Source organism: Hemitrygon akajei, chromosome 7, assembly GCF_048418815.1.
Source record: "Hemitrygon akajei chromosome 7, sHemAka1.3, whole genome shotgun sequence".
NCBI lineage: Eukaryota > Metazoa > Chordata > Chondrichthyes > Myliobatiformes > Dasyatidae > Hemitrygon > Hemitrygon akajei.
Window position 1 is genome coordinate 110004557 of NC_133130.1, and position 14975 is coordinate 110019531.

General features: G+C 44.6%; 1 protein-coding gene across 1 annotated transcript in view; it reads left to right on the forward strand.

Moving 5' to 3' along the window:
* The first annotated feature begins 5469 nt into the window (after positions 1-5469).
* Positions 5470-14975, forward strand: part of znf292b (zinc finger protein 292b) — a 219553-nt gene continuing 210047 nt past the window's right edge. The window contains exon 1 of the mRNA XM_073051707.1: positions 5470-5627. Within this exon, the coding sequence (XP_072907808.1) occupies positions 5499-5627 (129 nt within the window). The 5' untranslated portion in view covers positions 5470-5498. The remainder of the gene's footprint in view (positions 5628-14975) is intronic.

The window sequence follows — 14975 nt, forward strand, 5'->3', positions numbered from 1 at the left end:
TGTAATTTAGGATTATAATCTGTCCAGCAGCTGCAATACCCAAAAGGAAATACAGAGAAAACTAGGCAAACAGGCCCAAGGGAAAATCTTGAAGGCATTTTGAGGAAAATGAGGGGCAATGAAACATTTAGAACTGATGAATACAGGCTGAAAGAGAATAAATACAAATGGTTCTGATGCAGGGGTTCCCAACCTGGGGTCCACGGACTCCTCAGTTCACAGTAGGGTTCATGGCATACAAAAAGTTGGGAAACCCTGTTCTAATGGCAAGCTAATGGAAAGGAATGAAACCTGACTTCGTAAGATTTGCTGAAAGAGATGGATGTTAGTCCAGTGAAGTTGCTCAGCAACTTCAGGACCATGATTGGAAAATACTTCATGATGAATGACCATATTTTCTAAAGCAATTCTGGAGAGCAAGGAGCTAAAGATGGTGCCAGAGGTTTTGCGGACCTGGGAGACTTCTTCCAGTTCATCTATGAAATGGTTTAATTTCTTCTCTTCAACGTCTTCCCTTTCCTTTTCAAGGTGACTAGGGTCCTGTCAGAGTCCGTGATCTATAGCTGCACCCAAACTGCTGTTCTTCACGGTGGTGGGTTCTCACTCTCAGAGCACGCCAAGCAGCCCAGCATTTTCGATATTTCCAGGAGTGGCCAGGAAGACGTGTGCCTTCGCGATGCTGCCCCGTGACAACCTGATCCCTCGCCAGTATTGCTGAACCGTGGAAGATTGTAACATCGAGACGGCAGTGTACTCTGCTGTCGAAATAAGCAACTCTGCAGATCGTAACATCAAAACAGCGAGCTGTTGGACTCCTCCCCTCTCGCTGTGGCAGGAGTGATACCTCTCTCTCCCTCGTTAGTGAGAGAGAGAGAGAGAGCCTGTGAGATGTCAAAGTGTTGCGATGGACAGCAGCGTTTTTGACAGTCTCTAGATCATGGACTCTGGTGGGGGGCTTTGTTATTGTTTGCGTGGTGGGTAGTGGGGGAGGGCTGATGCTTCTGCTGCTGCTTGTGCATGGGAGGGGGAGAGCTGGGGTTCTAATGTTTTCTGCCATTTATTCTTTGGGGTTTTTCTTCTGTTTTGTGGATGTCTGCAAAGGTTACATACTGTGTCCATTCTCTGATATGAAATTGAACCATTGACATACAATAAAGTAGCCGGGATGAAAAAGGTAGTTGCACAATGTAGGAAAGCAAAGCTTTTGAATGATTAGAAGTTGATGTGCAATTGCAAATTGAATATACATTTGATTGACAGGGATCTGGTATAACAGCATGGCAGTTTGTTCAGACACTGTAGGAATGCCATAAGATTCTGAGCACAATTGCCTCAGAGCATTGTGGAAAGTTTGAAGTGTTTGATCTGATGCAGTTTCTGTGTTCTTCCATATTTGCTTCCAACAACCTTCTCTGACCTTTTCCATTCCTTTCTCTCTCCCTCCTAACCTCAATACTCTCTCATGTTCAAAACACTTGGATCTCCTGAACTTGCAGTTCTATTAAGTTGTGCATCAAAAGTCCATCCAAAGTTATTGCAACTAATTCGTTTCCAACCTGATACTTGGCATTTTTTTTCTCTCAATTGCAACATCATATAAAAATAACATTAAAATCACCTAACATGAGCTGGCTAATTGGATCCAAAATTGACTTGGAGATAGAAATCAGACAGTAATGTGCAAATATGCTGTATTGATTGGAAGTCTGGTATGTGAATGTAAATGTACGTGAAAATAAAAAGTATGATTAGTAAGCAAAACTTTAACCAATTTTGATTTATCCTTTATATATTGCATAAAATTACAAAAATATATATCTCAACTGCACAGGCTGTCTTGTTCCTCCCACGGCTTATCCAGATCAGGGTGGAAAAAAATCATTTTGCCAATGCTACCAATACAACCAGACAAGTAATAAAGAAATTAAGTTATTTTCATTGATATATACACTTACATAAGTTTAATATGAACAGGTCTGTAGATGTGAGGAAAGCAATTCTGCTGGAAAAAGTCACCACCTCTAATGTTCTCTAAATGTAGCTGCTGAACTACATGATATTTCAAGGAGTTAGTCATCTTTATTTGGAATTAATCTCGCCTCCAGAAGTTGCGGTCGCCAGCTATGTTTACGTGCAGGTAACCAGCGTCAATGACTATCGTCCAGTAGTACTTACATCCACAGCACTTGCTTTGAGATGTTAAAATGTATCAACTCCTGCCTGAGAAGCAACTTGGATCTGCTCCAGTTTGCCTACCTGAGCAACAGACCCATAGCAGATGCCACCTCATTGCCTCTTCACTCAACCCTGGAACATCTGGACAGCAAAAATGCAAACATCAGGATGCTCTACTGGTTTAAAGATGGCGCTGGTGAATCTCAGCGACTTCTGGCTGGTGGCTAACGAAACAAGAAAATGAACTAAATACTTCGTTGCTCACTCTTTCCAAAAAATGATCATCGCAATTGTCTGTAACTTCCGTTTGGACTTGGAGTCAATTCATTATGGCAGAAGAGGGGTGATTAGAGGAGGCAGGTCTGTCGCCAAGAGTGAGGAAGACCCATGGTTCGATCAACTTAAGTGCCGGGCCAAATCAGAAAGGTCGTGTACCGGCCGAATCGAGGTGGTGAGCTCCAGTCTACGGAGTATATCAAGGCGACTGAACCCAATGTTTGGAGGACTTAAGTGCTGGGTTAGATTGAAAAGGTCAGGGAGTTGGGGCCCAAGGTAAGTGTGGGGCCACTTTAGCTCACTGCTCCATGACATTTACTCGGCTCTGCACTGAACTAAGGGTCTGTGGACAAGCTCTCTTTGTGGACTTCAGTTCAGAATGCTATTCGTTAGCATTTATTGTTTGCATGATTTGTTGTTTTGTTTTCTTTATTCCCTGCACATTGGGTGATTGGTCTTTTTTTGTGTTTTATTTGGGTTTCTTTGTTTCGTTTAAAGTTTGTACACATTATACAATCTTGAGATTCATTTATTAGGTGATCTCAAGGTTGTCTAATGTCCATACTTTGATAATAAATGTACTTTGAACTTTGAACTCTTTATCAAACACAGTTCAGCATTCAATATTATCATCTCCTCAAAACCAACCGATAAGCTTCCAGGCTTTGGCCTAGCTACCTTCTTGTGCAATTGAATCCTTGATTTCCACGCTTGCAGACACCAGTCAGGTTGGATTGGCAATGACATCTCCTCCACGGTCTCCATTCGCACAGGTGCACCACAAGGATGCGTGCTCAGTCCCCCGCTCTACCTCCGATGCCATAGTCAAGTTTGCTGATGACACCACTGTCACAGGCTGAATCAAAGGTGGCGATGAATCAGCATATAGGAGGGAGATTGAGAATCTGGCTGAGTGGTGTCGCAGCAACAACCTCTTGCTCAACCTCAGCAAGACCAAGGAGCTGATTATTGACTCCAGGAAGAGGAGAACAGGTGTCCGTGAGACAGTCCTCATTGGAGGATTAGAGGTGGAGAGAGTCAGCAACTTTAAATTTCTAGATGTTATTATTTTGGAAGATCTATCCTTACTTCCTTAGGAGTTTGTGGAGATTTGGAATGACACCTAAAACCTTGACAAACTTCTATAGATGGGTGGTAGAGAATATATTGACTGGCTGCAAAATGGCCTGGAATGGAAACACCAATGCTCTTTGAATGTAAAATCCTGCAACTAGTGGATACTGCTCAGTCCATCATGGGTAAAGCCCTCCCCACCATTGAGCCCATCTACATGAAGCGCTGTTGCACAAAAGCAGCATCCATCATCAAGAACCCCCACCACCCATGACATGCTCTCTTTTTGCTGCTGCCATTAGGAAGAAGGTACAGGAGCCTCAGGGACCTATACCAACAGGTTCAGGAACAGTTACGACCCCCTCAACCATCAGGCTCTTGAACTAAAGTGGATAAATTCCAGTCAAGATAGCGCCAGCAAGCAACAATTCCTCAGGCGACATCACCCAGATGGTCCACAAAGCCTTTTATTTCACTTCTTGTACATCATCTTATCTTGCAGTTCTAGGACTGTTAGAGCCTACAGTATACAGTTTGGAAATAGATTGGGTGATCTAGTACTCTGCTGTCTCCGAGAACATACCAGGAACTGAGTGCAGTCCTCATGATGAAGCTTAGAGACAGGGCGCAACTCTGTTTTGCCAATTAAAGCGTTCATTAATCGCCAATTAAAATGTTGAGGAAGATTGAAGCATTGAGGTGAATGCCGAAGGCGAGCGAGTGTTCAGCGCCAACTACTTGCCTCTTGAAGCTGCTGGATAAGAGATGTTTGTGTGACCATTACTCCCCCCATCACTCACTGCTGCCTGATGAGGTCTCTGCGTGTGACGGCCTCCTCTCCCTTGCTGCTCTGCCTCGAGTGGTTTCCCTCTCCTAGTGGCAGTTGGAGGATGTTAGTGCAGTTTTGTGATTTATGGGTTGGACTGGACTCTTTTCAGCTTTATGTCTTTTATATTCTGTGTTTTCACCCGTTCTCTCGTTACCTTCTGAGCAATTTAATTTTGGTGGGATGTTGTAAATTATTTTTGTGTGGAGGAGTTGGGTTTGACGTTCTCACAGTTTGTCTGTATTATTTTTTGTGGGGGGGTAATGGGGGTGGAGTTTGATGTTCTTATTGCTGTTGTGTGATGTAATTTGGGGCGATTTGTGTTTTTGTGCCGGGGGATTTGATGTTTCTCTTTTGGACGACTTCTGTGGTTTTCTTTGTTTCGTGGCTATTTGGAGAAGATGCATCTCAGGATTGTATACTACAGACATACTTCGATTAAAAAATTACCTTTGAACTTCACTTGCCCCACAACTTATGCACTCACTTTTAATGACTCTTCTTCTCACGTGCTACTTACTTACTATTATTTATTTCTTTTTGTATTTGAACAGTTTGCTGTCTTTTGCGCAATGGTTGAATGCCCAAGTTGGCGCAGTCTTTCGTTGATTCTATTATGGTTGTTATTCTATTATCAACTTATTGAGGATGCCCACAGGACAATGAATCTTAGGGTTGGATATGGTGAGATATATGTAATTTGATAATTAATTTACTTTGAACTTTGACTAGCTCGCGTCATTTCTGACTGACCATCATCAGGGAAGTTTGACTGCTTCTCTCTCTCAAGCGCTGAAAGACGTCTAGAATGTTTCTAACACTTCGTCTTATCTGAGATTTTGTTCAAATTGTTGACGTGAAGTTCAGTTGTCACTTGAGGCGAAAATCGCTCCATTTCATTTCCCGACCCCACGAGCGACGGTCCTGGAAGCAGCACGTGCCGCCCACCCGGACCCCGCGCGCCGGCCCACGTGACCTCGCCCCTTCCAGCGGCTCCCGACGCCGCGCGGCCGCGGGCCAATCAGAGCGGCGCCTCCTCGCGTCGACGTCGCGCGCGCGCGGGCGGCGCTGAGAGAATGGGAGGAGGGGAGGGGGGGATGGGGGAGCCGGGGGGAGGGCGCGTTCCGGGCATGAGCGCAGCGGAAAGATGGCGGGCGCCGAGGTTGATGCGGACGTTAGGAAGCTGATGGGCAACCTGCGGCAGCTGGGCAACGAGCTGCGGGAGCTCGGCGTGTCCGTGCAGTCGTCCGGGGATTACTGCCAGCGCTTCTGCCAGGTGAATGGCTGGGGCGGGCGGGCGTGAGGGAGGGTGGGAGGAGGGCCTTGGTGCCTTTAATTAGCGGAGCCTCCCTCCTGCTGTATAAATATGTGTGGCGGTGGGGGGGCGGGTAGCGGCTAGTGGCATCGCCGCGCTCTTTGTTAATTGCGGCGGGCATTTTTCAACCCAGGGCTTATGAGTCTCCTCTAGGAGCTGTGCTGCTTTCCTCACAGATCTCTTTGTTTTTCTCTTCTTCTTTCGCTCTCCTCTTCCCCCTCCTTTCCTCACTCTTCCCACCCCCCCCTTGCGGCGCCGGCGTGTTTTCGCTGCGCAATCTCTTAATAATAAAAGAAGGAGGCTGCGAGCCGAGAGGGAGGGGGCAGGGATTGGCGCTAGCCATTACAGCTGATTATAAACTGGACTCCCCACATCCCCACTCCTCTCCTCTGACTTGGTCCTCTTCTCGCCATCGTGTGTGTTTGTGTTTTTAACATCACTGCAGAAAATGTGGGAAATGGTCTTGGGGTTCACCAGTAACTGTATTAACTCTTTCCCCCCCCCTCCTCCTCCTTTCCCTGATTTAGTTTCAAGTCTGAAACCAGCTCTTGAATTGAGGCAGGTGCTTTATTTGGGGTGTTCCGTCATTTTGTTCGCTTTGCCCAAGTTTTGGAGAAAAAAAGTTTAGTTTGACCTCGAGTGTTTCAGTACGCGCATCTGTGCATTGTTTGAGAGAGTGGAACTTGCAACTTGAGGCCTTGTATACCTTTTGGAATAAATGTGTACAATTAAAATCTGACAGTTGAACCGATAAAGACAAGTACTTAGCAGAGCTCCTGTTTTATTGGGGAATAAAATACGCAGATAATGTAATCTGAATTTAAAATAGAAGATGCATGAAATAATCAGGTAACATTTAGAAAGAGATACAGTTTAAATTTCAGGTCAACATCTCGTCAAGACGTTTATGTCAGTTCTGAAGAGGGTTTTTGGCCTGAAACGTTAACTCTGCCTGTTCTACAGAGTAAAGCATTTTGTTTTCCTTTGACGTTTTGCTTTGATGCTTTGTTAGGTACATCTTCAGTTTAGTCAGTGCCCTTTTGCACTAGGGTAGTGAACTGATACCGTCATTGTCTTGGGTCATCTTTTAGGCATAAGAATAACTTGCTTCCATTCTATTTTTGTGGTATGAGACCAAACTGAGAATGGTAGACTCCTTCACGGATGGGAAATGGGTGACGATAGGGTGGGTGGGCAGCTGGTGAAGTAAGGAGCTCCTGTTATTTACAGCAGAACTTCCAGGGCCTTGAGGTCTTGCTGAGGCTGAGTGCCCGTTCCTCATGACTTTGAGTGTTTATGGACCAGAGGTTTCTGAGACTGAAGGGAAGGTTAACTTTTTGAGCACATCTTGGCCTTCTCTTATCTGTTCATCTGGTGATCTGACCTGTTGCAGTTCAGAAAGTATCTGCGGCGGGAATGCCAGTGACATGTTCTGTTCAGTGCTGCCGTCCGAGAGGGACTGGGACCTCTGGGGAGATGTTTACAAATTCAGAAAAAAACATGATCTATGAGTAATGGATAGAGCTTTGTAGAACTGTACTACATTGCCCATCAACATGAGAGTTGTTGATTCTCTGCTAGCCAGCTGTTTTGCAGATAATTAACTTTTTAGATGAAGTTTATTTGTGTAATGTTTATTAATGTTTAATGAAACAGAATTTGTTCTGACAAATGATAATTGTGTCCTTGATGTGCAGATGGGTTTTTAAATGAACTGTGCAAATAAATGCCTGGTGATTTGTGCATATTTTAATGTTCAAGCCTTGGCTTATTTTTAGAGCACATCTGATGTATAGAAATTGTGTAACCAGATGATCAATAAACAATTTTCCTTGTAGGACTATTTAATAAATTTCAGCCACCTAACAAATGGATTAAATGCACGTTTGATTTCCATATTCTCTTACCATATACATCTGACAGCTGGTGCCATCCCTGCTCATGGATTATTTTCTCTTAATTTTTACCATTATTCAAACCAATTTTATTTATTTGAGGAAAACCAAACTGGCAGTATTTGATGGAGGAAGAATGATGAGATTCATTTTGGTGTTGGCTGTACCATAATTTTGCTTAATGATTATGTGCTGTGTTGCCATATAGTACTACGCTATGATAGCAGTCATAAGATGATCAAGTTATTTGTAGGTTTTGAAGCAAAGTCAGGAATGAAGAATAAAATCTCCTGAAACACCAAGAAAAGCCCTTGCAATGAAGGAAAAACCTGACTAAATTTTGGTGATTATTATCAAATACCTACTTTAAAAATAAGAAACTATGCCTCAAGACATCATTAAAAACCTTTGGAAATTCAGTGGTATTTGAAATATTCATTCGTTACAGCAAAAGGTCCTGACGCTGTCTTCCCATTCAGTGTAACATAATTTTTTTTATGCTTTTGTACTTGTTTCCCAATGATTGAATCAGCTTTAGTGGTAAAAGGAAACATTAAACATTTATATCAGTCAGCAATTTATTGCACAGAATGAAAGTAGAACTATGGATTTGCCTTCATGTTGGATGATATTACCCAGAATTGTTTCCATTTAGTTTGTGATGCACTGTTTTTGTGCATCAATAGGCTCCACTGCTCCTACTGGTTTACAATAAAAATGCTGTCCTCCAAATGTTATAAATAACTGGCAAGAGAGTCATAGAACACTACTGCACAGAAACAGGTCTTTTGGCCCATCTAGTCTGTTCTGCATCATTAATCTGCCTGGGCCTATCAACCTGCACCCAGTCAAAGCCCTCCATACCCTATCATCTATGTACTTACGGAAATTTCTCTTAAATGTTGAAATCGACTTCACATTCATCTCTTGCACTGGCAGCTTGTTCCACACTCTCACCCATCTGAGTGAAGAAGTTGCCCTTTGTGCTCCCCTTAAACATTTCAACTTTCACCCTTAACCTATAACCTCTAATTGCAGTGTCACCCAACCCAGTGGAAAAGGCATTTACCCTATTTATACTGCCTCTGTCAAATCTCCCCATGATCTTCAGTGTTCTAGGGAATAAATTCCTACAGCCTGTTCAACCTTTCTCTATAACTCATGTCCTCAGGTCCTGACAACATCCCTGTAAATTTTCTCTGCACCCTTTCAATCTTATAAACATCTTACATGTAGGTAGGTGACCAAAACTGCACGCAGTACTCCAAATTGGGTCCCACCAACATCTCATACAATTTCAACATAACATCCTAACTCCTGTACTCAGTATATTGACTTATGAAGGCCAATGTGCCAAAAATTTATTTACGACCCATGATGGTACTTTCAAGAAATTATGGATCTGTATTGCCAGATTACTCTGTTCTACCACACTCCCCAGTACCCTACCACTCAGTGTGTAACACCTACCCAGGTTAGTCCTCAAATGTGCAACACCTTACACTTGTCTGCATTAAATTCCATCTGCCATTTTTCCAACTGGTTCAGATCCCACTGCAAGCTCTGATAGTCTTCCTCACTGTCCGCTACACCCCCAATCTTGGTGTCATCCACAAATTTGCTTTCTTTTCCAATCTTTTTATTAATATCAAGGTAGTGGATATAACATAATACTGCTACACAATTATTGGGATTACATTGTTAATGGATAACATATATAATTATATATTCAGTTAATACAAAGGTAATAAACTTCCCAAAAATGTTCAAGTACAAATGTAGAATACATTAAAAAGGGATTAACATATCCAAAAAGAAAAAATACCCCCCCAAAAAAACTAATTAAACAATACTAACCAAAAAACTATGAAAAGAAGATAACATGGTCTGTTTATAACATCAAAAAAAAAGAAAGGACCATTAATGTCATCAACTCCGAACCTCCCTGCAATCCACAAATTTGCTGATCCAGTTAACCACATTATGATACAAATCGTTGATATAGATGACGAATAACAACAGACCCAGCACCAATCCCTGTGGCACACCTCTAGTCACAGGCCTCCAGTCAGAGAGGCAACAGTCTACTACCACTGTCTGGCTTCTCCTTTGAAGCCAATTACTAATCCAGTTTGCCACCTCATCTTGAATGCCAAGGGGCTGAACCTTTTTGACCAGTTTCCCAGGTGGGACCTTGTTAAAGGCATTGCAACATCCACTGCCTTGCCTTTTCTGGTAACTTCCTCAACAAACTGTAAGGTTGGTGAGAAATGACCTACCACACACAACGCCATTTTCACTATCCCTAATCACTCCCTGTCTATCCAAATACATTATCAGTTTCCTTAGAATACCTTCCATTAACTTTCCTGCTACTGATGTCAGGCTCATTGGCCTATAATTTCCTGGTTTATTTTTTGAGCCTTTCTTAAACCACGGGGCAACATTAGGTGTTCTCCAGTCCTCTGGCAACTTGCCTGTGGATAAGGATGATTTCAATATCTCTGCTAGGACCCCTTCAGTTTTTGCACTTTCCTCCCTCAAGGTTCAAGGGAACACCTTGTTAGGCCCTGGGGATTGATCTATCCTAATTTGTCTCAAGACAGCAAGCCCCACCTCTTCTGTAATCTGTATAGGGGACATGACCTCACTGTTGGTATTTCCTCACATTTATAGACTGTCCATTTCCCAGGTAAATACAGATGCAAAAAATCCATTTAATATCTGCCCCATCTCTTTTGGCTCCAGTCTGATCTTCAGAGGACCAATTTTGTTCCTTGGCATCCCTTTCCTTTTAAAATGACTTAACTTTTTTTTAAAGGAAGAGTTTTACATTCTAATTTATTTTCCATTTCTTGAGCTTTGCTGCTTCGTTTGATGATGCCATTAGTGAAAGTGATATGTTGTCTCGGAATTCAGTGAATGCCTAATGGATATTCTTGTATGCGTTTGCTTGTGCTGAGCTGACTGTTTACTCTCTTTCAGATTGATCAAGGGTGTGCTGGTATTGCCATACACTAATAAAGTTTCCTCTACCCTGCCAAGATACAGTTACCTTTATCACTAATCCTTTTAGGTTGAGAAAGATTTTTAATACAGTTAATGGACTAGTATTTATCTTTAAATAGTTTGTGTATTCATATAATGCATGCAATAGTTGTGGCATTTGAAATGTAGGTCTTCCATGTAGAACATTCTCCGAAGGTAGAACAAAATTAAACAAAAACATCATTAGATTCTTGATTGGTCATCGGTGCTGAAATAGTGGAATAGACTCGATGGACCAAATGGCCTAATTCTCCTCCTACAGTGGTGCTAGCAAGTTTGTGAACCCTGTAGAATTTTCTCTATTTCTGCAAAAATATGACCTAAAACATGATAAGATCTTCATGCAAGCCCTAAAACTAGGTAAAGAGAACCTATTAAATAAATTATACAAAAAAGTTACACTTGTTCATTAATTTATTGAGAAAAATTATCAAAAATTAGATGTATTTGTTGGTAAAAGTATGGGAACCTTTATTTTCAGTAACTGGTGTGACGACCCCCCCCCCCCCCCCCCCCGCCAGCACAGTAATAACTTCAACCAAACATTTCCAGAAACTGTTGATCAGTCCTGAACATCAGCTTTGAGGAAATTTAGGCCATTTCTCCTTACAAAACTGCATCAACTCTGGGATGCTGGTGTGCTTCCTTGCATGAACTACCGGTACTTGCTTCAGGTTGTTCTACAACATTTCTATTGGACTAAGGTCAGGATTTTGACGCAATCGTTCCAAAACATGAATTTTCTTCGTTTTAAACCATTCTGTTGCAGATATACTCTTCTCTTTTGGATTATTGTCTTGTTGCATTATCCAACTTCTACTAAGCTTCAGGTGATGGGCTGCTACCCTGGCATTTTCCTGTAAAATGCTTTGATACAAGTTTGAATTCCTTGTTTCCTCAACGATTGCAAGCTGTCCAGCACTTGAGGCAGCAAAGCAGCTCCAAACGATGATGCTCCTTCCACCATCTTCACAGTTGGAAAGAGGTTTTGGTGTTGGTGTGCAGTGCCATTGTTTCCTCCAAACATAGTAATGTGCATTTCTCCAAAAAGTTCAACTTCTGTCTCATCTGTCCACAGACCATTGTCCCAGAAGCGTTGTAAAACATCCAGGTGGTCTTCTGCAAACTTGAAATGTGCAGCAATGGTTTTTTTTGGGGAGCAGTGGTGTCCTTCCACGAACACCATTCAGTGTTTTTCTTATAATGAACACATGAACAGAAACTTCAGCAAGTTCTAGAGATTTCTGCAGGTCTTTTGCTGTTACCCTTGAGCTCTTTTTCACCTCCTCCAGCATTGCATGTGGTGTGATCTTAGCAGGATGCCCACTAGGAGGGAGAGTAGCAACAGTACTGAGTTTCCTGCATCTGTAGACTGTTTCTCTTGCTGTGGAATGATGAACACTCAGGTCTTTAGAAATGCTGATGTAGCCTTTTCCAGCTTCATGCATCTCTACAATTCTTCTAAGGTCCTCTGAAAGTTGTTTTGATCGAGGTATGGTGCGTGTGAACAGATCTTTCTTAAGAATAGCAGGCTCTATTAGTAACCTGATTTTGCGTGTTTTTTTAATAGGGCAGAGCACCTCTACAACCCACCCACACCTCCAATCTCATCTCATTGATGGGAAAACCTTACTCCAAATAGCAGTTTGCATTAAATTATACATTATTATCATATGTTTCCATTTTAACTATAGACTATGGAATACTTCTGTTGTTATATGCTACATGATAAAAGTTTCAGACTCTTAACAAACTAATAAAATTATGGTTTTAGCCTTAAATAACAACAGTGATGATAGCACTGTGTGAGCTTTGCTAATTACAAAAAACGTCCATCAAAAAAAAAAGTGAACATCCCCTACACCCTCCCCCCGTTTCTGACCGACATTTCCTCCTTTAAATGGTTTGGATTACTTTTACATTAAATCAAATTTCTTTATAGTTTTGCCCTATCTTTTTAACTTCTAGTTCAGCAGTTGTTCTAAGTTAAAAACAAATGGCTGTAAGAGATTAGCAGGTCAAAGCAGTATCTGTGGAGGCAGAGGAATGGCCCATGTTTTGGATTGAGTCTGTGGTGACCCACTTTCTGCGCAGGTGAACTGGCTCACAAATAGCCAGTGCGCGGGGGGAGACTTTGGTAATGCACCTCTGACGTCATTTCCGCCCGGAGAGGGCTGGTGCTAGGGCGCTGCGAAGTTTAAATAAACTAGTCTCGAAACGACTTACCGACTGCGGGGTCGTTATTTCAGCACTGTGTGTAGCACATCGCTACATTGGTGACCCTGACAGTCCAAACGGGATTTGGACCAAAGATGACTGACTCTTCAGTTTCCCTAAAATTGCCGACTTCCTGGACGCTGCGACCACGCATGTGGTTTAGCCAAGCAGAAGCCCAGTTCCAGATTCGGCAGATATCTTCTGATTCCACGCGTTACTATCACGTGGTGAGCGCCCTTGACCAGGAGACGGCCGCCCAGGTTGCGGATTTCATACAGTCGCCCCCGGAAGAAGGCAAATATGAAGCATTCAAAGCGCTGCTCATTGGGACCTTTGGCCTCTCACAGTGTGAGCGGGGTGCCCGCCTGCTTCACCTGGACGGTTTGGGAGACAGACTGCCGTCAGCATTGATGAACGAGATGCTGTCCCTGGCTGACGGACACAAGCCCTGCCTCATGTTCGAACAAGCGTTCCTAGAGTGACTGCCCAAGGACATACATCTGCTGCTGGCCGACGCAGATTTCAGCGACCCCTGGAAGGTGGCAGCCCGGGCAGACGTGCTGTAGAAAGCCAAGAGGGAGAGCGTGGCGTCCGTCGGTCAGATTACCAGGCCACGCGCCTAACAGCGGACCAGACCGGGCCCGGGAGGGGGGCGCACACAACACAGAGGCAGGAGTGAGGAGGCCAGTGAACAGTGGTGTTTCTACGACCAGCAGTGGGGCACAAAAGCCCGCCATTGTCGCCCGCCCTGCAAGGGCCAGGGCCAGCTGCCGCTAATGACTATGGTGGCTGGCCACCAGGACAGCCTCTTGTACGTAGGGTCAAACAGTCGGGACACCGCTTCTTGGTCGACACCGGAGTGGAAATCAACGTCTTGCCCCCGACGAGGTACGACACCCATAACAGGAAGCCAGGACCCACCCTGAGGGCCGCAAACGGCAGCACGATATGGACCTATGGTACCCGCACAGTGCAGCTGCAGTTCGGCGGCAGCCTGTTCACGTGGGACTTCACGCTGGCCGCCGTGGCCCAACCACTCCTGGGGGCGGACTTCTTGCGAGCTCACAGCCTGCTGGTCGACTTGCAAGGGAAAAGACTGGTACATGCCGAGACTTTCCAGACGTCCTCCCTGGGTGAAGCCAAGTTGCCGGCCCCACACCTGGACTCCATCACGCTGTCGGACAACGAATTCACCAGAATCCTGGCAGACTTTCCATCGATTCTGGCACCGCAGTTCACGGCAGCCATGCTCAGACACAGGGTACAGCACCACATTCCGACCCAGGGACCACCCCTCCACACCCGCGCACGATGGCTCCCCCCCGGAAAAGTTCCGCCTGGCGAAGGAGGAGTTCAAGAGGATGGAGGAATTGGGGATCGTACAGAGGTCCGACAGCCCATGGGCCTCCCCCCTGCACATGGTGCCCAAAGCAGCTGGGGATTGGAGACCATGCGGCGACTACCGCAGACTGAACGAGGCTACAACTCCAGACCGCTACCCCGTGCCGCACATACAGGACTTTGCAGCAAACCTGCACGGGGCAAGAATATTTTCCAAAGTAGACCTTGTCTGGGGATACCATCAAATCCCAGTGCACCCTGAAGACATCCCCAAAATGGCACTCATCACCCCGTTCGGCCTGTTCGAGTTCCTCCGAATGCCCTTCGGCCTGAAGAATGCCGCACAGACGTTCCAGCGGCTAATGGATGCAGTGGGACGCGACCTGGACTTTGCGTTCATCTATTTGGACGACATTCTTATAGCCAGCAGTAGTCGCCAGGAGCATCTGTCCCACCTCCGACAGCTCTACTCCCGCCTGAGTGATTTCGGCCTCACGATCAACCCGGCCAAATGCCAGTTTGGTCTCGATACCATCGACTTCCTGGGCCACAGGATTACCCAAGACAGGGCAACACCTCTGTCCACCAAGGTAGACGCGATCCGCCACTTTGCCCGGCCCAACACGGTCAAAGGCCTACAGGAGTTTGTTGGTATGGTGAACTTCTACCACCGTTTCCTCCCCTCAGCAGCCCGTATCATGTGCCCTTTGTACACCCTGATGTCGGGTAAAGGCAAGGACATTACTTGGGACGAGGAGGCCGTGGCTGCTTTTGTTAAAGCCAAGGAAGCCTTGGCAGATGCCGCGAT